Source organism: Myxocyprinus asiaticus, chromosome 34 (genome assembly GCF_019703515.2).
Source record: "Myxocyprinus asiaticus isolate MX2 ecotype Aquarium Trade chromosome 34, UBuf_Myxa_2, whole genome shotgun sequence".
NCBI lineage: Eukaryota > Metazoa > Chordata > Actinopteri > Cypriniformes > Catostomidae > Myxocyprinus > Myxocyprinus asiaticus.
Window position 1 is genome coordinate 27,363,922 of NC_059377.1, and position 22,838 is coordinate 27,386,759.

The window sequence follows — 22,838 nt, forward strand, 5'->3', positions numbered from 1 at the left end:
ATTATGTGAACATTTAGTATGTCATTATTTTTTTAATTAGTATATACAATATATTATATATATATATTTATACAGCTCTGGAAAAAATTTAAGAGACCACTGACTAAAATATCAGTTTCTCTGATGTGTTTGAGTAAAATGAACATTTTTGTTTTATTCTATAAAGTACTGTCAACATTTCTCCCAAATTAAATTGAGAGCATTTATTTGCAGAAAATGATAACTGGTCAAAATAACAAAAAGATGCAGTGTTTTCAAACCTTGAATAATGCAAAGAAAACAGGTTCATAATAATTTTTAAACAAGACAATACTAATGTTTTAACTTAGGAAGAGTTCATTCTCGGCATGCTATATATCGGTCTTTCACATTGCTTTTGGGTGACTTTATGCCACTCCTGAAGCAAAAATTCAAGCAGCTTGGCTTTGTTTGATGGCTTGTGGCCATCCATCTTCCTCTTGATTAAACTCCAGAGGTTTACAATGGGGTTAAGGTCTGGAGATTGGGCTTGCCATGACAGGGTCTTGATCTGGTGCTCCTCCATCCACACCTTGATTGACCTGGCTGTGTGGCATGGAACATTGTCCTACTGGAAAAAATAATCCTCAGAGTTGGGGAACATTGTCAGAGCAGAAGGAAGCAAGTTTTCTTCCAGGATAACCATGTACATGGCTTGATTCATGTGTCCATCACAAAGATGAATCTGCCTGATTCCAGCCTTGCTGAAGCACCCCCAGATCATCACCGATCAAGCCACGTACAAGGTTATCCTGGAGAAAACTTGCTTCCTTCTGCTCTGACAATGTTCCCCAACTCTGAGGATTGGTTTTTCCAGAAGGACAATGCTCCATGCCACACATCCAGGTCAATCAAGGTGTGGATGGAGGACCACTGGATCAATTATATGATATGTGCACTCATAAACTCACATACAATTTAAATGATCATTAAAATGTCTTCTCATTGATAAACAAGTAGTGCAATAAAGACTATGTATCTAACTGTATCATTTTTGACCCACATATGCATTCTGAGGGGAAAGTTAGCTATGCGTTCTCTTTACTTTACTACACAGTAAAGGGATCTTGTAAAAACTTGTCACCTTGGTATGTAATGTGAAATCCAGGCTTATTCTGTGAATAGTCACTGTGGAAGAAGAAGCTGGTTTCATGGGTTGTGCTGAACAGAGACTCAGGAACCTGCGGTCCACTGAACCTGTCAATCACTGTGCCCGTCTCAGTTGGCCCACTGCGGATCTCCAGGTAGTCGTGGATGGCCTCGGTGGAGAAGTTCAGGAACTGCACATGAATTCCTAAACAACATATGAACAGCAATAATTAACACTGATAAAGGGCCATGAGTATTAACAGTTAGCTCATTCCTGTACAGTGTAATGAAATGCATGTACCAAAGCCAATGGGAAGGGTGACCATCCAGGTGCAGTCCAGACCACTTGGGTAGTTTCCAGGAAAACCAGGGCTCAGAATCACTCCGCTAACATCCGTCATGGCTCCACCACAATGGGCTGTTAATATCCAGATAAAGATTCAGTTTACTGACTGGAAAATTGTATACTAATGATGCGCATGGCCATGTTGTACCTATAGATTGCTTTCTCTACTGAGAAACAGAAGCATCTATGGCTCTCTATACATTTGTCATTAAAAGGATAGTTCAGATACAGGACCCATTTAAAAGTGCATACAACAGAAATTCCATTCACATACTGTATTACATCAAAAGCACCAATGGGTCTGGGGAATTAAGTTGTGAATCCAGCAGAAATATGAAGATCATCCCTGCTATGAATGATGGTCAAGAAGTCTTGTTGTAGTACAGGACAGGCTTGACAACGCTGGCGTATATATTGGTATTAGAATCTTCAAACTAGTTTCAAACAAGAGGCAAAGGGAATTGGGTGGGTCAAGGGACAGCTAACTAAAACATGAGCTAAGGCAATATAAAAGATAAACAGGGTGCCCTTGATCAGTGACAGACTGATCTGCGGAAAAGACACAAACTTGGTCTCACCGGAAAGCCTGCTGGCCACACAGGATGTTGCAGAAACAGGAGGGGTTGATGCAGTGAAAGGGAGAGATGTCTGGCACATAATCTCACCAGTCAAAGAGAATCTCCATCTTGTGTTCCACATGGAGCAGATGGAACGGAGTGCATCCCTCACAAACATTCAAATCAATGGCTATATCGGTAATTTCCTCTCTTGACTCACTATATTTCAGTGAGCAACACTCAAAGCTTGCACACTGGCAAAAGACCAGAGACAGGGAGTAGACTTCCTGGAAAGTGTTAACGCTGTGGTTTTGAGGTGCTATCAAAACATTGCATACCATTGTTTGTTTGTGCATCCCAATGAGCCCAACACAACATAATTGGCTCAACCCATGGTCTTTTTTCAGCCGCCCTGGTTCTGGAATTAACAACCTCTGTGCTCACGGTAGGTCTGTCTTCAGAAATGTATAATTATAATTAAAAATGAATTCACCAATGCAAAAAAAAAAAAAAAAAAAAAAAGGATTTTTACTTCTGGAACACTACTGTTGCGATCTATTATTTTTGGTGCCAATAGAGGAATGGAAATTACACACATCTTAATTTTTTTTTTTTTTTTTAGGATTATCCATTCATCTCTAAGCACTTTGTTAAACAAATATATCTTGGTATTTAATAATATTTATGCTAAAAACTTAAACATTTATTCAGGGAAAAAGGCTTTTGATAAAGCAACCATAACAATGCAAACTCATGCTTAGACATATCGGTCCATCAGAGCTGAGCAAAAGAATCAGTAAACAAGTGTTAAAAAAGGTCAGTTTTGGGAGTGCATGCATTCAGAATGTGCAGAAGCAGCTGTATGGTAAATAATTGAACTGGGTATATCAGGATTTTCAGCTTGACTGAGGCTAAACCAGTTGAAAAATAAAGCCAAACATACAAACAAAGAGGCCTAGTTGGGTCTGTCTTTAAAAGTGGCCCATGAATAAGCACCAGACAATTCATCACAATATTTTATATTGTGGAATTGAAAACTCTTCCATGGTCTGCATTTTAAGATCAGGATTAAATAAAAGCTGCCAGAACAGGAGCAGCTTGATTCAAATTCACAGAAACCATTGTGGCGCCTCTTATTCAGTTGCCAACGAAAGGGAATCTAAAACTGAGAAACACATCCTGCCAGTAATTTACAGTGGACATTCACAAAGAACGAATTGCACCCACTGACAGCGTATTGCACCCACTGATAACCCACTTTATTTGCACACTTTTTCTGCATTATTTCAGCGCCCGATTGACTAAAGGAATTATGTCAATCAGGTAACGGTGCAAACGCCCACAAATCTGTGCTGAACTCAATTTGTACATTGTAAATCCCGATCTTGCGGGCCGGTTCTAAGTGCTTGGTTGTGGAGAATGCAGCAGACTACAATGTCCAGAATACTTAACTGAGACATACAGCATCACTACACCACTGAAACCTGAACCAGTTTTTGAAAATGGTGAAAGTGCACTCATCTACACTGCATGTCTAGATATATGCCAGGTTATAATACTCTTCTGCAACATTTAATTTTCATCTGATGTATTACTGTTGCCATGATCAACAGAAAATGTAAACAAACTGTATCTTTTAAAATGAAATACCATATACTTCCTGCTTTCCATGTGTGGTAATCAGAGACTATTTAGCAGAGATGGGCCACTTCTATTAAAATTAACGGGAGAAATTGGAATGCCCAATGGTCAACGGATGTAGAAAGGAAGTCCTGCCTTACAGGTAAAAGAGCCAATCACCTTTTAGATACAGACATCGCCTGTCAATCAACTTGAGAACGTACATAAGCATTAGCTACACCAGCCAGACATTTTTTTTTTTTTTGCGTTATCTGAGGTAAAGAAGCACAATTTATGATTCCAGTGTTGTCAGATTTTACTACTGATTTGAAATATGCTCTTTGATCATAATTTTGACCGATTGTTTTGGAAATTTCGGTTTTTCCCCATTCAACTAGATAGGAGCTGCACTTTCATGACTGGAAATAGCTTCCCGGTAGCTTTCCAAAGATGGCTGCCAGTGGACTGACTTGCTAGAAAGACTTTGGTGGTAATTGCGCAATGTTAATTTTCACGAGGCAATTAGCGATGAGTTTTGTGAGTAAAGTGCAATTTATAATAGCTAATTTTCATAGAAAATTAGGGCCGTGTTTGCACTGAAAAGAATGACAGTGCCTTAATTTAAGAACTCACCAGGGCACAGTGCACATTTACCACCTGGTTAAGCTGGATTGTGGGTGGTAAGTGAATAAGATGCATATTTTTGTGCTGAAATAATGCACGCAAAAGTGCTGCCACCGTTTAGTGTATTTGCCCCTCATTGTTTTTGTTTTCTAAGTTAAAGCTCTCTTTCTTTAAATGTTCCAACATTTCATTAAGGCCATACCGAGGCAAAGAGGTACAGGGTAGTTCCATCTTCTCACTGGTCCGGGCATGCATGTGATATGGGCATTTCCCTAAGAAAAAACAAACATGTCAAAATCACAAATACAGCACAATGTTCCAAGGAGTGTTCAAATGGCCAGTTAAGAACTATTTGCAATGCACTTATCATGCCTGTTATGTTACTCATACAAGGTCATGCCATGCATAAAAGATGTAAGGTGCAGTACAGGTTTTAATAAACAAAACTCATCGTCCTCACCTGTAAGGAGTATCCTTGCTCACACTGGAACATGACAACATCTCCTACCATGTATCGATCCCCCACTTTAATCCCATAGGTGGGAGTCTGTGGTTCTGGACATGTATCTAGACCAATAGCTGTGAAAACACATTTGATCATAACTGCTGTAGCCACCTGATATAAAAATTGAAATCTTCACAGAATAGCACTGACAGCTATGTAAAAGATTTCAGCATTTGACTGTGGTTGAATTTCTAAAAGGACAGCTTTCTGTGGATCTGGCGTACTGATATCTAAAAACATTTGGTTAGAGGGGCTGTTTTCTGGCTAAATATTTTATGGATGTAAATGTGGACACCTGGCTCTGTTTTGTGTAGAACAGGTGTCTCTCTCTCTCTCTCTCTCTCTCTCTCTCTCTCTCTCTCTCTCTCTCTCTCTCCCACAGCTCCTGCAGCCAGATCATTTGGCCGAACTGTTTTATGAAATTAAGGCTGTTGGCTTGGAACACCTTTTTTTTCCATTTCCATTTTTCCCTTTGATTACTTGCCAAAAAGAGAAGATGGGAACATATCTGGACTGCGTTTGTGCCATCAGATACAAGAAGAGCTGATGATACATTGATCCCTCGGGGTACTCGGTATGTGAAAGTTATATCAAGACACTGCAGATGTTAGTTTGATATGTTTAAATGTAGAGTGACACTATCTATCTATCTATCTATCTATATATCTATCTATCTGTCTGTCATCTGTCTGTCATCTGTCTGTCTATCTATCAAAACATATTGAACATAACTTGTCATTTGTGTCTAGAAAATTGAAAAACAAAGGATTTTCCAAAGTCAACGGTGAGGGTGAAGTGTTAAAAATGCACAACAGTAGGATATTATGCCTTTTTAATGCAAAGTTTCCTTTTGTAAGCACTCTTGTGAAAGGAATAAATGAGGTAATCTTGTTGCATTTCACTTTTGTGTTGTGTTTGGTTTACCTGTGTATTCCAGATGGAAACCTGCTGCAGACACGCTGATGTCTGACACAAAGTTCAGGTAGAGGTTGTTGGACGTGCTGTTCAGGAGCTGAGGAATGGTGGTTCCTGATAAAAGAGAATGTGTTATGCAATCAGTGCATTGCACGTTGCGGATTAGGAAAGATGTCTTTACTTTTGCTCAGTCTAAATCACATCGGCTGGAACTGAAATAAGAAACAGCATTTAACAGAATGGACATGGACATGGGACCTCATTCCACCCCCTGTACCTCATCCATTTTTTGGAGTTGTGCACAAACCTCAAAATATCTCAAAATACATTTTGTTTTATTATTTTCTAATTGTCTTGAAAGTATTTTGAAAATCTGACACAATCTGGGCATGTTGTACATCCATTTTGCCGGATCTCTAAAGACCCTAATATGTAAGAGTGTTTGGGAAAATTACCATGCATTTAAGAGTTAAACCTTTTGATCTAAAGGCTTATGCTGAAATACTTCAAATTGGTTTTGTAGACAAATATAAATAGCACCTACGTAAGGGTTTCAGTTACCCGGTAAATACCGGTTCCCTATCTGTCACTCACTCAATGTTGTGTCGATGTAGTGACACTAGGGGTCACTCTTGGGAGCCCCAAACACCTCTGCTTTTTTGAAAAAGGCCAATGGGAATTGGTGAGTGGAATTTGCATGCCACTCCCCCAGAAATACGGGTATAAAAGGAGCTGGTATGCAACCACTCATTCAGATTTTCTCTTCGGAGCCGAGCGGTTGTATTCAGTGCACTGAATTCAATTTCCCTCCAAAGACGCACCTCAAAACTGCTGGATTTACGGGCATTTCAGCGGCTTCTCACCCTCTGCACCCGTGGAGTGCAGAAAATGCCCCTGGGCACTTCGGCAGAGTGAAAAAAGAGTATATTCTAAAAGAGTATATTTTCATTCACAAAAAGAGTGGCACACATGGACCGTCTTTTTAAAGATGCCTTTCCGTTTGTGTGTTATTCCTGGTTGCGGTCGTTATCTCTCCGCTTCTGATGGCCACGGTCGCTGTCTAACGTGTCTGGGTGCTGCCCATGTGGAGACATTGTTCGTGGATGGATCATGTCCTTATTGCGAGAACGGCGCGGTTCCTTGACGCCCCCATCTCCCAGGTTGGCCTGTTCGGCGACACTGTCGAGGACTTTGCCCAGCAGTTCTCGCCGGTGAAGAAGCAGACGGAGGCCATACAACACATCCTGCCCCGGCGTGGCTCAAGATCCCGCACCCCGTCTGCTCGTCGCCAAGGGCATCCTCCTGCAGCAACAACACCGGCTCCGCCACAGCCCACCCCCGTGGCCCAGCCCTGGCGTGGAGCCCAACGCAGGAAGCAGACGCCACCTGTCTCACGGCCGCCCACACGGGATTGGTTCCGGTGGACTATGGGGATGAGAATCCTCCTCCCCCCTCCTCAGCCAATCTTATGGTGGGCGGCAGGAGCCAGGTAAGTGCTTCGATGTCCCTGGACTCAGCATGGCCACGGGGCTCAAGTCCCCTCGATGTGGCACCTCGAGCTCCGCCCCGCCATGAGGCCCCACCTGCCATTACGTCCGACGTGATCTTTCCCTTGGTCCCCCTCGCCCGGAGTTTGGGTGTGTGGCTTGCGCTTTCCAACCTGTCGCGATGGCTGACCCGGACCTTCCGACTTGGCTACATAATTCAGTTCGCCAGGCGCCCGCCCAGATTCAGCGCCGTCCGCTTCACCTCGGTGAAGGCCGAGAATGCCGCTACCTTGCGTGTGGAGATCGCTACCCTTCTGCGCAAGGGTGTGATAGAGCCTGTCCCTCCAGCCGAGATGAAGAAAGGGTTCTACAGCCCTTACTTCATCATACCGAAGAAAGGCGGTGGGTTGCGACCAATCCTGGACCTGTTAGTACTGAACCGGACTTTGCACAGACTCCCATTCAAGATGCTGATGCAAAAACACATTCTAGCGAGCGTCCAGCATCAAGAATGGTTCGCGGCAGTAGACCTGAAGGACGTGTACTTCCACGTCTTGGTCTTACCTCGACACAGACCCTTCCTGCGGTTTGCCTTCGAAGACCAGGCGTACCAGTACAAGGTCCTCCCCTTCGGCCTGTCCTTGTCCCCTCGCATCTTCACGAAGGTTGCAGAGGCAGCCCTTGCCCCGCTAAGGGAAGTGGGCGTCCGCATCCTCAACTATCTTGACGACTGGCTAATCCTAGCTCACTTTCGAGAGTTGCTGTGCGCACACAGAGACCTCGGGCTCCGGCACCTCAGCCGACTGGGGCTTCAGGTCAACAGGGAAAAGAGCAAGCTCTCCCCGGTTCAGAGCATCTCTTTTCTTGGTTTGGATTTGGATTCAGTCTCGATAATGGCATGCCTCACGAACGAGTGCGCACAGTCAGTGCTGAACTGTCTGAAGGCATTCAGATGGAGGACAGCGGTTCACTGAAACTTTTTCAGAGGCTCCTGGGGCATATGGCATCCTCATCGGCGGCCACCCCGCTCGGGTTGATGCATATAAGACCGCTTCAGTGCTGGCTTCAGACTCGAGTCCCGAGATGGGCATGGCGCCGCGGGACACATCGCGTGGCCATCACCCCGATCTGTCGCCACCTCTTCAGTCCTTGGACCGACCTTGCATTTCTACGGGCAGGGATTCCCCTAGAGCAGGACTCCAGGCGCATCATGGTTACAACAGACACCTCCAAGATGGGCTGGGGCGCCGTATGCAACGGGCACACAGCCGCCGGCCCCTGGACTAGCCCACGGCTGCATTGGCAAATCAACTGCCTAGAGTTGTTGGCAGTACTGCTCGCCCTGCGGAGGTTTCGGCCGTTGATCCAGGGCAAGCACGTGTTGGTCTGGACAGACAACTCGTTGCATGTCACAACTCGCCCGCCGTCTCCTGCTTTGGACTCAGCAGCGCCTCAAGTTGCTATGAGCCACTCACATCCTGGGCGACCTCAACACAGCAGCGGATGCGCTGTCATGTCAGGTTACCCCCAGGGGAGAGTGGAGACTCCACCCTCAGGTGGTCCAGCTGATTTGGAGTCGATTCGGTCGAGCACAGGTAGACCTGTTTGCTTCCTGGGAATCCTCCCACTGCCCGCTTTGGTATGCCTTGACCGAGGCACCCCTTGGTATAGATGCGCTGGCACACAGTTGGCCCCCTGGACTACGCAAATATGTGTTTCCCCCAGTGAGCCTACTTGCACAGACCCTGTGCAAGGTCAGGGAGGACGAGGAGCAGATCGTCCTAGTAGCACCCTACTGGCCAACGCAGACATGGTTCTCAGATCTCACGCTCCTCGCAACAGCCCCCCGCCAAGCGAATTCCCCTGAGGAAGAACCTTCTTTCTCAGGGATGGGGCACCATCTGGCACCTGCGACCAGACCTCTGGAATCTCCATGTCTGGCCCTTGGACGGGAAGACCTAAGTGGCCTACCACCCACGGTGGTAGACACGATGACTTAGGCTAGGGCTCCCTCTACGAGGCGCCTGTATGCCTTTGATGAGAAACTCCGGGCTCTGGGCTTAAACAGCTCTCTGTGCAGCTGGATCATAACAAAATTATGTAAAATTTGCATTTATCTAGATCAACTCTTACCTGAATAGCTTCCCAGTCTGGGTGCATTGATGTCTGCGCCATCATAGAAATCCAGAGAATCCCAGTTATGCTCAGTGGCAAAACTTACAACTTGGATCTGTTTGAAAAGGAAAGAATTTTAAATTGCATCTCATGAGTTGGTAGAACAAAAGGGCATTTGTTAGTGAGTTCTATCTCCATTTCATCCTACAGCATATATACAGCCCTCTGAGAATTTAAACAATACAGCTTATGCTACAGTATATTAACAAAAACAAACATACTACATTACTGGAAAAAGACACAAGGTGAAGATACAGAAAGGCATTCAGGTTTGTAAATTTCTAAATTAAACATTGCCTTATGCATATTTAAATAGACATTAAGAATTCCCTTTATTGTAGCCATCACTGACACATCTTTTCTGAAACATTTAATCTGAGGGACTTCAAACTTCTCCACTCACTTGAATCCCAGCTCCCTCGGGAACAGACACCTTCCACACACAGTTGAGGTTGTTATCGTAAGGTTCAGGGTAACCTGGGGACAGAATGGTCCCCTTACGCATCGCCAGTACCCCTCCACAAGGCACTGTGAAGACAAATCAAAAGTGAGCCATAGTAAGCATTACCTTTCAGTGGTGCATAAATGCAAGCCACACAAGCGAAGGCTTATAATTTATCAGTCTCTGTTTAAAAAAGAAGCAACTTTTGATGATTAATCAAAGCGAAACTGGCTTGTGATTTCTCATGAGTTGGCCTTGATGATTTAGTGACTTTAAATATGCTTGTTTTTTCAAACAGATTACTGTAATCAACTTGCAACTCAGTTTTCACTTAGTCAAACTGTAAAAAACTATTTAAAATGAAAAATGTCATGGTGCTATAGTACAGACACTGGCATGGAGCAATGGAAATGATATATGATGATATGATATACATCTCATATAAAAGATATATACAAACGATTACTCCGCCTTATAGCAGCATAGTGCACAATGATCATTTTGAACATAAGCATACATTTTAAAGGAACAGTTCACTCAAAAATGAAAATTCTGTCATCATTAATTCACCCTCATTTTGTTCCAAAACCAAATTAGTAATGAAGTCGGATAATCAAAACATTCAGACCGATCCATTGAAAAGAACTTGAAAAAATGGTTTGTTAATGAATCAGACATCTCTGGTTTTCTCATGAACCCTCATGCACATGCTTAGAAAAGCTAGCTTAAATTTATGTCTGTTTTTTACACAAAGATTGGAAAGACTTGGAATACAGTGCACAAGTCATAAGGTCCACTTCTTGAATACTTTTATGGTGCTTTTGCATTCTTTTTGAAGTTTTAAAGCTCCAGTCTCCATTCATTGTAATTATATAGAATAGAGGGACCAGTACATTCTTCAAAATTGCTCCTTTTGTGCTCCAAGGAAGAAACAAATGTCATACAATTTTGGACTGACATGAAGGTGAGAAAATGTTGACAGAATTTCCATTTTCTGGTGAACTATTATGGTAACACTTTACAATAAGATTCTATTTGTTAATATTAGTTAACATGAACTAACAATGAACAGTCATTTTAAAGCATTTATTAATCTTGGTAATGTTCATTTCAACATATAAAAATATGTTTTTATGTTAACATAAGTTAATGCACAATGAACTAACAATAACAATGAACAATTGTATTTTTATTAACTAACATTAACAAAGATTAATAAATGCTGCAAAAAATACCATATCATTGTTAGTTCATGATAACTAATGTATTAACTAATGTTAATGAATGGAACCTTACTGTAAAGTGTTACCACTATTCCTTTAGGTTAAGCTATGTTCTCCTAGTTGCTTTCTTTCATCTGCACACTAAAAGGCACTCTTTCTTTTTTTGCCCTATTTAAAAGAACAATGTAGCCTACAAATGTCAGAGAAGAGAGTGTAACATTTTCCCATCTCTTACTGGAGAAGCCTGGTTAAGCAATTTTCTCCTGTTTGCTGAAGGCCTGCCAACTATTGTCTACAGCAGCACCAGAAGCCACAGAGTGGATCTGTCAATAACAAAGCACAAGGCTGCTATCTAACTCTGGCAGGACAGAACTGTCTTTGTTATCCTATGCTTAGGTAAGATGCTATCTGTCAAGGACAAGGGGATAATCTAGAGGTCAAAGCCAATCACTTTGTTTAAACAGCTACGAGTCGGTAGGGACATCCTGATTGATGTCTTACACTGGAAAAAAAGCTGAACAGCAGAGGAAGAGAGAGAAAGCAAAAAGAGGAGGCAGGATATGGAGCAGGGCTCAATATATCTGTGTCAGATGCTTAAATTATTAACTAAATTCACTTCCCTGCAATATTGGGGCCATTCATTTTTAAACACTGATATATAGAATGCACCATGTGCTCAGGTAATCATGTTAAATATCACAGATTTCTGACCTTTCAGCCACAGGACAATAAAGCAAGGCCTGACATGATATACTCAACTAGTGGGTCACGGCCCAAAAATGGGTTCCAGGTCTGTTCTGACAATGCTTAAAACAATGCTAAATAACCATGCAATCGGGCATAATTAGGATAGCAAAATAAATAAGGTTATGGACTATTAAAAGGGAGGTGAAAACACTTCCCATATCCTTTGTTGTTGATGTCAAAGGTCATGCTTCCAATCAAAGTCATAGCATTTTGGCGCAAATTCATCTGTCACATAGTAATAAAGCTAATACAATATTTATATTTTAAAATTAAAATACTTAGCATAAGTAAGCCTACGAGGATGCGAGTGCTTGGCCAATGCATTGCCAACGCACAGTCTGGTTGAACATGCTTACAATGGTGGTGATGAACCACAGTACTTAAGGGGGCGATAGGATTACCTTTAAAAGTCTGTGCTATTTAACTGGATGATATTCAGGTAAGTTGGTTTAAAAATATTGATTTGAACTTACTTGCACAGCAATATTCTCTTCAAATTGTTGCTCCACCATAACAATAGTTATGTAACAGTAGTAGGCTCTAAAGAGAAAACTCATCATAGAAGCGGACAGTCCATACTAATGTCTGCTATTTTGCCCCTTGAGGCAACATTGAGAATAAAAAAGCGTACTAGCGTTATGAATTGCGGTCAACACATTTTGGAATGCAACAACACACAAAATCGAGCTTACATACAGTAGCTAGATATTCACGTACTTGCGTAGAGTACAGTATGTTTCAGCCTTAAAGGATTAGTTCACCAAAAAATAAAATTCTCTCATCATTTACTCACCCTAATGCCATCCCAGATGTGTATGACTTTCTTTCTTCAGCAGAACACAAATGAAGATTTTTAGAAAAGAATATCTCTGCTCTGTAGGTTCATACAATGCAAGTGGATGGTGATCAACATTTTAAAGCTCCAAAATGCACAGAAAAATCGTAGTAAAATAATCCACTCAACTCCAGTGGTTAAATTAATGTCTACTAAGTTTCTCACACAAATGATCGCTTTGGGTGAGAAACAGATAATTTTTTAAGTCCTTTTCACTATAATTGTTTACTTCCGGTTGCTCTCCAAGTGCTTCCACGAGGGAACTCGGTTCACGCAGCCTTTTGCGTGACGTAACCACGCTGGCATGTTCAAATTAAAGCAAAACCAATTAAGCCTGTGAACAGCGTTCTCTTGTAAACAAATCGAGCTGCACTTCTGGTTGTATCATGTAGTTCTCGCATTACATGCCAACACACTTATGTCACGCGAGGGGCTGTGTTAAATGGATTCCCTCATGGACGTGCATCGCAGAGCAACCAGAAGTAAACAATTATAGTGAAAAGGACTTTCACTATAAACATTATTCTGTTTATCATCCAAAGTGATCGTTTCACTTTAGAAGACATTAATTTAACCATTGGAGTCGTATGAATTACTTTTATGCTGCCTTTATGTGCTTTTTGGAGCTGTAAAGTGCTGATGACCATTCACTTGGATTGAATGGACCTACAGAGGTGAAATATTCTTCTAAAAATCTTCGTTTGTGTTCAGCAGAACAAGAAAGTCATACAAATCTGGGATGGCTTGAGGGTAAGCAAATGATGAGAAAATTTTCATTTTTGGGTGAACTATTCTTTTAAGAGAAAGAGAGGGAAAGAGAATATTGAGCAAGGGAAAAAAAAGGAGGCTTTTTAAAAACAGACCTCATACTCTGCTAAACACCTCTCTAAAACTTGACTGAGCAGATGAACTATAAAAAGCTGAAGAGGTGTCTGTTTGCATCACGAGACTGCGCTTTCAAAGGCCAACTGTGCCAGCCTAAAAAACCTGCCTAATTAACTCACCTCACCTGAAAGCTACTGACTGTCAAATTTTGTACAGCTTTCCACGAGAACTTTAGATTTGGTTTTGTTTTATTGTGATGCATCATTCAATTATCAATGTTTGGTTACACAACTTATCCACGAAGAAAAAATATCACATAAATTGTGTGTCATTCCTAATAGCTGAAAAAGTTTGAACTTACCGATGCAAGTAGGCAAAGTGTCATTCCACTGAGCCAGCGCATCAGGGACAGTTTCACAGTGAATGGCAGTAGAGCCGTGTAGCGTGTATCCAGGGTTGCACTCGAACATCACTGATGCGCCCACGGCAAAATTGTTGCCAATGCGTTTGCCGAAGCGAGGTTCTGGAACAGAGCTGCACTGTGTGGCACTGGTCCTGGGTACAGCTGTGATTGGATCGTACAAGACACATGTCAATGTAGTGGGACGTTTTACCACAGCCTCTGTGAATACTGTGACATTTATATCTACAACTATGTGACAGAGGACTTTGTAATTAAAGGTGCACTGCCGCTGAATAATTTGTCCTCATTAAAAAGGTTTACCCCTAAAGAAATTCATTTTACTTTTGAATTAGCTTGTATCAATTTGAATAAGACATTTATTCAAGATATACAGTACAGTACATTTTTGGATCTTTCATTGTAAAGGCCATTTTGGAAACTACATTACTCACTAAGTAAAACACAATATTACACACCACTTAGAAAATGTCATGCCTTAAACAACTAACAAATTCTGTACTTGCCTGTTTTCTTTTGCTTTTAACATAGCAGATATATTTTTAAATGCCTCAGTCAAATCAAACATGGATATAACCTTGCATCTTCTTTAATGTCAAATGTTTTTAATAAAAATACATTAAAAATACTCAGCAATCTATAGGTGAAGAGTCTAGTTTTAATTAGATCGTAAAAAATCTAAACTAAAATAGGGAAAAAATTAGGGGTGTAAATATTTGCATGGATTCATTTGATTTGATTAAGATGCATCATGAAATCTGCAATTTGGTCATGATTCGATTAAATTCATTTAGATTATTTAAAAAAATGTGGAAACAAGATTCAAATTGTTTACGGACTGTTCTTAGTTTAGACATTACAGACACGCACCAGACTTTAGCACTATAATCAGTGATGCATTTAGGACCAAAGAGAGTTGGCTTATGTGTGGCTGCAGATATAAACAGAAAAATAATAAAATTTGTACATGCATTATAGATCTGATGTGAATAAAGGATAACACAATGCAACATAATGGCTTAATGCAAACACACACACAAACAGAGAGTATATGTAAACTGTCGAAAAATCATTATAGTTTTGCTCATCATGTAACGTTAACATTTACTGCACCAATAATTAAAAACAAAATATGTCATGTGCAGACAGATGAGGCCCATGTTTAAATCAAGCAGGGTCACTGAATTAAAAACTATCTATTAGTAGCGCATAAAGGTGGTTTTACATGGTATGTTGTACCTCCTCATTCCCTATTCATTTTCAATGGGAGAGGTGGCAGAACAGAGGTGGCTCTGCTTATCAAGCACGCTCATGAGAATGTTTTCTCTTCGAGGCTGTCACGTGTCATTGACCAATCAAATTTTTTAAAGATACAAACAATGTTTAGTAATAGTATACCTGTACAATGCTTCATTTGTGAGGTTTCATTTGCTGAGTGAAGCAGCAAGTCTCCCAATTGAGCACAACAGTGACTATCCATTTTTTCAGCGGCCTTGGTTTTAAAAGTATGTTTTCCTTTTCGTTTTCTCCATAGGCATTAAAAAGAAAAACCAGTTGTAAACTATGAACCAAACCAACCAGCTTGGAAATTACTTATAATATCTGAGCTGACTTCAAACACCAAAAATGTGTTTGAAAATCTGAAAAAAGACAATATATATATATATATATATATATATATATATATATATATATATATATATATATATATATATATATATATATATATCTCACGCTGTTTGCAGCGTGAAACATTTATATGTTTCCATTGATCATGGTATAAATATTGGAGGGGTTGGGGTTGTACTTGCTTGTTGTCAAAAAGAGCTAAGTGCCCTGAAAAAATCCCATTCAATGCCACATTTATCAGAGAAAAGCTAAATTAAATCTTTGTTATACAATCAGAAGCACTGAAATGCACTCAATAATTGTAAGATTTGTAATTTAGAAATAAAAAACTGATCTTAGGTTACTGAGAATTCACAGTTAAAAATTATCTTCTATAGTCTTGATATAGTATATAGCAAAAATACAAAAAACATTTCTTGATCTGAAAACTTACCTTGGTAAACAAAGTGAAAGCCCTTGGCAGTTTCCGGTCCAACTGTGGTAAACTTGATAGTTATTTGGTTTCCAGTACTCAAGGGCAATGACTCCCCTGTGAAACAGACAGAGTGAAAATATATCTTGAAATTTTATACTTCAGAAATTACTGGACTGATCCTCATATTTGTTTTTTTGTTTTTTGGCTCCTGAAGATTTTCTTTTGACTCTCAAAGATGTCCGATAGAGAAGTGTGTTTGCACAGAAAATCACGAGAAGAGGAAAAGGCCTGAATTGAAGATATCCTTCTAATTTTTAACTCCCACTAAGCTGTTCAGTCTCAATAAATGGCAATAACTGCTTTCCGGCAGAACAGCCACTGGAGGATTCCTCCATTTACTACAGGATGGTCCAACAGTTGTGATAAACACTCACAAAATCTGCTCCACGTTGTGACATTTACAGCATTACAACTATTTATTTGATGGCTCCAGTGGGGCCATTATTGACCTTGATTGATCTTTGTTACCAGGATTTCTTTTGTAATGTTTTAAACATTTGCAGTGTGTTAATGCTATCCAATATACAGTATATACATAAAAAGGGCCTAATGCAATCCTTAACCTCTTCAACTTTGTGGCAATTCTGGGTTGCTGTCTGCAATTTTTCACACTCAAATTTAAAAGCTCACCATTTACACATACTGTAGACTAATTGCCAAAACTTGTCCTCTTTTTTCATCAGAAACACCCCCAAAAAAAAAATAAATAAAATACAATTATTGTATATGTTTTCAATCTTATGATTGATATGCTTTTTTTTTTTTTTTTTAATCTTTTTGTTGTTGTCCTAAATTTGTAAGCATGTAATTCTGGTTCTAGTTCACTCCGCCTCCCTCCAAAAAGCCTTATTTTATTCCACTAGATGGCAGCAAGTATTTTTCTCTATCACCTTCCATCACAAAATGCCGAACTGAAATGTAGGTGGTGCTCTAACACATTTTAACCCTCACAGATGTGCTCGTCCATAGACATTCAGTCTAATTTTCAGTTAATGCACCACCCGCATTGTTTCATTGAATATCGCGGCTTCTGAGTGGACTAGAAGCTCAATCTAGGTGTCATTATAAAGCTGAGATCCTCCCCTTTGCGAGGATTTGTTTAGCATGCTTTTCCTGCTGGACCACATATTTTGTTCTGGACATCAAATATATAACATTGGATTATTCACGCAAGCAAGCTCACAGACAAGTGAGCTTGCTTCTTTTTTTTTTAAACTGCCTAAGGTAAAAGCAGATATAAAGTTTTCAGCTATTTGGGGCTTACAGCATCAGCAGTGATCGGCACATAAAAGAGACGTTTGTATTTGATGTCTTACAGAAATCATATTTCACTTTGTGATTCTTTTGAAAATCGTGAAAAACTCTTTTGAAAATCTGAGAATGCGACTGTACGGCTTTCAGTTGATATATGATTTGTCTATTTACGTGCTATTTGAAAGACTTTTATATTTATATTATTATTTCTACCACATGACCTCTAGTTGGTGCTGATTTGTGACGTGAATGTTTTTAGGCCTTATTTTGTTCTTATATATAACATAAATGCAGAAGTGATGAGTTAATTTCAAATAAATTCCCTCTTTTGGTTTGATTAGATGCTGCCACATCCCCAGGTGCAGCTTCATATTTTTTTCTTTTTATTTCAATTTACTAAGAAATATCCATCCTGTTAGTCTTTTGTAAAATCGCTTTAACTAACAAAAGCCAACTCCTTAATGGCATCATCCTCCAGAAAGTGACATCACTTTATTGAGAAAACAACAGCACGAACAGTAAATATTAGCAATTGATTTTAAAATATCTGTGATGTTTTGTGGTATAAGTTGGTTTGTCTCACTCTACAACATTCTACTCTGTTAGATAAAGTTACAGAAATCGATATGATATTATCAAAATTCCAAAAGATGGATAAAGAAATACCAAAATTGTCTTTAAGTTGACATATTTGTGTAATGAGCTAACTCTCAACCTCTACTGAGCAAATGCTAACTTTAATTTTTCATTTCCATCATGTTAGTCATCTTGTTAATGTTCTTCTTATGTTCAGTGCCTAGGCTTTACCAGAGCATATTTCTGAAATTTTGGTGTATGCTTTTAAAGAAATACACTGCCTGGCCAAAAAAAAGGTTGCATACTCTAATATTTCGTTGGACCGCCTTTAGCTTTGATAACGGCAACGCATTCGTCGTGGCATTGTTTCGACAACCTTATGCAATGTCACAACATTTATTTCCATCCAGAGTTGCATTAAGTTTTGGCAGAGATCTTGTATTGATTCGAACCATTCTGTAAAGTCTTCTTCAGCACATCCCAAAGACTTTCAGTGGGGTTAAGGTCAGGATTCTGTGATGGGCAATAGGGCTGTCAAATTAAAATTAAAAATTGTAATATTCATTAAATGTAAAATAAAAATGCAAATTCGAATGCTAAAATTGTGAATTCTAATTTTGGATGTGTGCCAAGCACTGACGATGGCACACAAGCCATTGAAACGATCGCATTCTAGGGCTAAAATAAAACTAAGCTCAGTGAATGAAACAGAACGTAGGTGTCTCGAGACGCACTTCAGAGGCTGAATTTCCTTTTTTTCATGGGGTTAAGGTCAGGACTATGTGGTGGGTAATAGGGCTGTCAAATAAAAAAATTGAAATTTGAATATTCATCGAATGTAAAATAAAAATGCACATTCGAATGCTAAAATTGTGCATTCGAATTTTGGACGTGTGCCAAGCACTGACAACGGCACACAAGCCATTGAACCGATCGCATTCTAGGGCTAAAATCAGACTAAGCTCAGTGAACGGCCCCTTAGGTGGAGGTCTTTCACTGTTGTGTCTTGCTCTCTTACTAGTGTCTCGCTGCATAAGTGTTAGGTACGTACATACAACTGTATTTAATGAGAAACACTGTGGTATTATTGCCGGTATTATGAAGCTTGTGTCTGTAGTAGTACTTTATTCGGCACGAGTATCCGCTAGTGTGCAACACCAAGGTAACACAGAACAGTCTATTGTAACGTTTCTTTTCTCATTTTACTTTTTTTCCTTAAGATTTCAGAAAGTGATCTGGCTAAATCTTCTAAAATCTACATTTTGTTAACAACTAAATATGTTTTGTTTTGTTGCAACCTCTTGTGGACAGAGAGAGAAAAAAAAATCTGTTGTCTTGTAGCTTTAAACTCACCTTAAACAATTTCTTACAAATTAGAATTGAATTCAAATTTTGGTAATATTTAAGTAAAAATTTGAATGCACTTTTTTTTTTGCTATGTTGACAGCCCTAGTGGGTAATTCATGTGTGAAAATGATTCCTCATGCTCCCTGAACCACTCTTTCACAATTTGAGCCCGATGAATCTTGGCATTGTCATCCTGGAATATGCCCATGCCGTCAGGGAAGAAAAAATTCATTGATGGGATAACCTGGCCATTCAGTACATTCAGGAAATCAGCTGACTTCATTTTATTGCCGCATAACGTTGCTGAGCCTAGACCTGACCTGAGCAACCCCAGATCATAACACTTGTACAGTGGGCACTATCCATGACGGGTGCATCGCTTCACGCGCTTCCCTTCTTATCCTGACGCGCCCATTACTTTGGAATAGGGTAAATCTGGACTCATCAGACCACATGACCTTTTTCCACTGCTCCACAGTCCAATCTTTATTCTCCCTAGCAAACTGAAGTTGTTTTTTCCGATTAGCCTCACTAACAAGTGGCTTTCTTGTGGCCACACAGCTGTTTAGTCCCAATCCTTTAAGTTCTCATTGCACTATGTGTGTGGAAGTGCTCTTACTTTCACTATTAAACATAGCCGTGAGTTCTACTGTTGATTTTTTACGATGTGACTTCAGCGTTTTAGTGATCTCCGATCACGATCATTCAAGATTTGTTTTTGACCACATTTCTTCCGTGAAGCTGACGGTTCACCTCTATCCTTTTAGGTTTTAATAATGTGTTGGACAGTTCTTAACCCAATTCCAGCAATCTCCTTAGTTGTTTCTTTGCTTGATGCAGGCCAATAATTTGCCCCTTCTGAAACACAGTAACATCTTTTCCACGACCACGGGATACGTCTTCTGACATGGTTGTTTAAGAAATGAGAAGCTACACACTGCATCAGTTAGGGTTAAAATAATTGTTGCCAGCTGAAACATATTAATCTTAAGTATCCACTTATTTAAATCCAAATGGCGACTTTTTTTTTTTTTTTTGGCCAGGCAAAAAATTTGTACCTCACAATTTAAAATACAACACAAATATCTTCAATTTCAGTTTCAGAGCTCAAAATATACACCACAACAGGAAAAACCTATTATGGTCCAATCATTGGCTTGCGATGACAAATTTACAGTAGGTCAACACCACAAGTTTGAGCCTTACCTGAGTGAGAGCCAGAGAGAGATGAAAGCAGAGAGGACTGTTGTGTTGGCCCATCATAAATGTCCACCACATCATTCAGCGACGTCTGGAACAGGACAAACTGTCCGAACAGAACTGGGAAAAATAAGAAATAACAGGCTACAGTTCAAAATGCTCTATAATACTTTCAGATAGTCCTCATAATGAGGAGTGCTTTTTAATGAGAGTTTATTCCCCTCTGTTATTGGGAGTGAGCACTAGTAAACAATTTACCAGTTGTTGTAATAAAGACAAAACATTTGTCTTGGCAGTTCATTACAAACCAAGAACGCTGAATACTAAAAGCCCAATGGGAGGATGGGCTCCCCCTAAGTAAACTGACTTAACTTTTCCTGTTTTCCTGTAAGACAAAAAGTTTGGATGTAGGCCAAATGTATGAAAGAAGTTTCAATGGATGCTAGCAAGTAGTCTCTTTTTAGATTTGTCTTAGATGGAAGCTTACAAGTAGCAAATGTGTCTTGAAAGGCTTTTCTCTTTAACTTTAAAAGCCATTGAAAAACATTATGCAAGTACATTATGCAAATCCTTTTCTTCACTGCATCTACGCATTTAAATCTTGCGAGAGCTCTCAGGTGTAATAACGCTGTATGTTTATTTAAATCTTTTAAATTGGCTACCATGCTGTAACATCTCTCTGTAATGTTCTGGTACTATGCTGAGTGCTGTTGTGCATTGGTTTTGTAGTCTACTGGGCACAAAATTTACAGTCTCATTTGCTGTCCACTGCTTTGATGTCTCCATCATTAGGAGAGGAATCATTAGTATGCTACTTATAATCATTACATCAAATCCCTACCCCATATCTTTGAGATCAGAGAAGATCTGCTTGAACAAAACATTGTAACCCAAACAAGACTTGAGGATAAATAAGTTGTATGAATATTGTTGACTGACCTCATTGGCATCTCTCTCTTGTTGCCATGGTGAAATTAATTAAAAGTGGCAATAAGAGACCTCAAGTGTCAAAATGCAGTGCTCATGAGTGGATGAAATTAGTTCTGGGCACAGATACAATTGCAAAGCTATATTATAAATGGAACATATAGATAGATATAGGAGATGGGAGAGATAATTATTTTCAAGCAGCATTAGAATTTACTAAAGGCCACTGCTGTCTCACACTACCTCCTTAGCTGTGTCTTTAAAATTTGGCACAAATTCGAGTGATTCAGCGGGGCTCTAAGGATCGTTGGAGCACCAGGTATGCTCAGCACAGCTACTGTGTGACAGTCCTCTGCTCAGTAACACAATCACGTAATCAAACTGTTGCAGAAACAATTGTGAAAAAAATATTTATTGTCATTTGAGGTAAACAAAGAGCTTGATTACATGGACCTGATGAGCTTTGTTGGTATGCGGTGGCACCTGCTGTGCGTTTCTGGACAACAAATGCTATTTTTCACCAGTTTGATTCCATTTCACTCATATGTTATATTTGTCAGTAAAATTGCTGACAAAAATTATTAGAAAACTCTAGCTGAATTCACATATAACACACTGCAAAGAAAAAAATAAATAACACTTTACAGCAAGGTTGTATCGTTAACATTCATAAAATAACAATGAACAATACTTTTACTCATTAATCTTGGTTAATGTTAATTTGAACATACTAATTGTTTTTTTTATTAAAAGTTAAATATGTTTACATTAGCATTAGTTAATGCATTATGAACTAACATGAACTAACAGTGAACAATTGTGTATTCGTAAATTAACATTAACCAAGATTAATACATGCTGTAAAAATATTGTTAATTGTTAGTTCATGATACCTAACATATTAACTAATGTTAACAAATAAAACCTTTTGTTAACAAAATCAGTACGTATCAGTTTTTTGTCGTTTTCCATTAAAAATGTCAAAAAACCCCCAAAAAAACCTTACTCGAGAAGCAAAAAATGCATACGATACAAAAACAAAACTTGTTTTTAAAGGTAGTATATCTTGAATTAGGTTTCTTTTATTCATTCAAGTTGATTGTGTCACCGTCCTATCACTCTGTCAGTCTGGGTTTTTGTCTGACAGGACCGTGGCATTATCGTCCCAGGTCTGTCTTGTGTTTCGTTGTCTGTCTTTGTGTGAGCATGCAGTTTTGGTAGTATTCCCTGCCGTGCGCTCTTCGGTTTGTCTTGTTTCATGTCGGGAGCACAGTGTCTGGATCCTGACTTCCTGTCTGGTTTGGTTTCGGCCTGTGTCGGGATCCGGACACTCGCACATGTGTCCTGTCTTGTTTTTGTCACCTGTTGTGTGCATCGCGTTGCGTTTGCCTCGCAATGTACGCTCAGGTTTCGTTTAGTGTGAGAATGCGTGGCATCGCTTGTTTTGGCATTGCTACACATTCTCTCATCTTGTTTGTCGGTTGGCATGGGCGTATGTTGCCTCATAGTCTCCTCGTGTTTCCTGTCCTGTACCAGTTCGTCTTTTTTCCAGTCTTGTGTGTTCCAGTCGGTCTTGTTTGTTGGTCTCGTTCATGTGGCTC

General features: G+C 39.8%; 1 protein-coding gene across 1 annotated transcript in view; it reads right to left on the reverse strand.

Annotated features, from left to right (window-relative positions):
• LOC127425389 (CUB and sushi domain-containing protein 3-like) overlaps positions 1–22,838 on the reverse strand; it is a 701,868-nt gene that overhangs the window by 111,113 nt on the left and 567,917 nt on the right. The window contains exons 32-41 of the mRNA XM_051671320.1: positions 20,317–20,430; positions 15,892–15,987; positions 13,770–13,973; positions 9,740–9,864; positions 9,295–9,391; positions 5,684–5,788; positions 4,715–4,833; positions 4,457–4,526; positions 1,409–1,525; positions 1,103–1,312 (exon numbers count right to left, since the gene is read on the reverse strand). Of these exons, the coding sequence (XP_051527280.1) occupies positions 1,103–1,312; positions 1,409–1,525; positions 4,457–4,526; positions 4,715–4,833; positions 5,684–5,788; positions 9,295–9,391; positions 9,740–9,864; positions 13,770–13,973; positions 15,892–15,987; positions 20,317–20,430 (1,257 nt within the window). The remainder of the gene's footprint in view (positions 1–1,102; positions 1,313–1,408; positions 1,526–4,456; positions 4,527–4,714; positions 4,834–5,683; positions 5,789–9,294; positions 9,392–9,739; positions 9,865–13,769; positions 13,974–15,891; positions 15,988–20,316; positions 20,431–22,838) is intronic.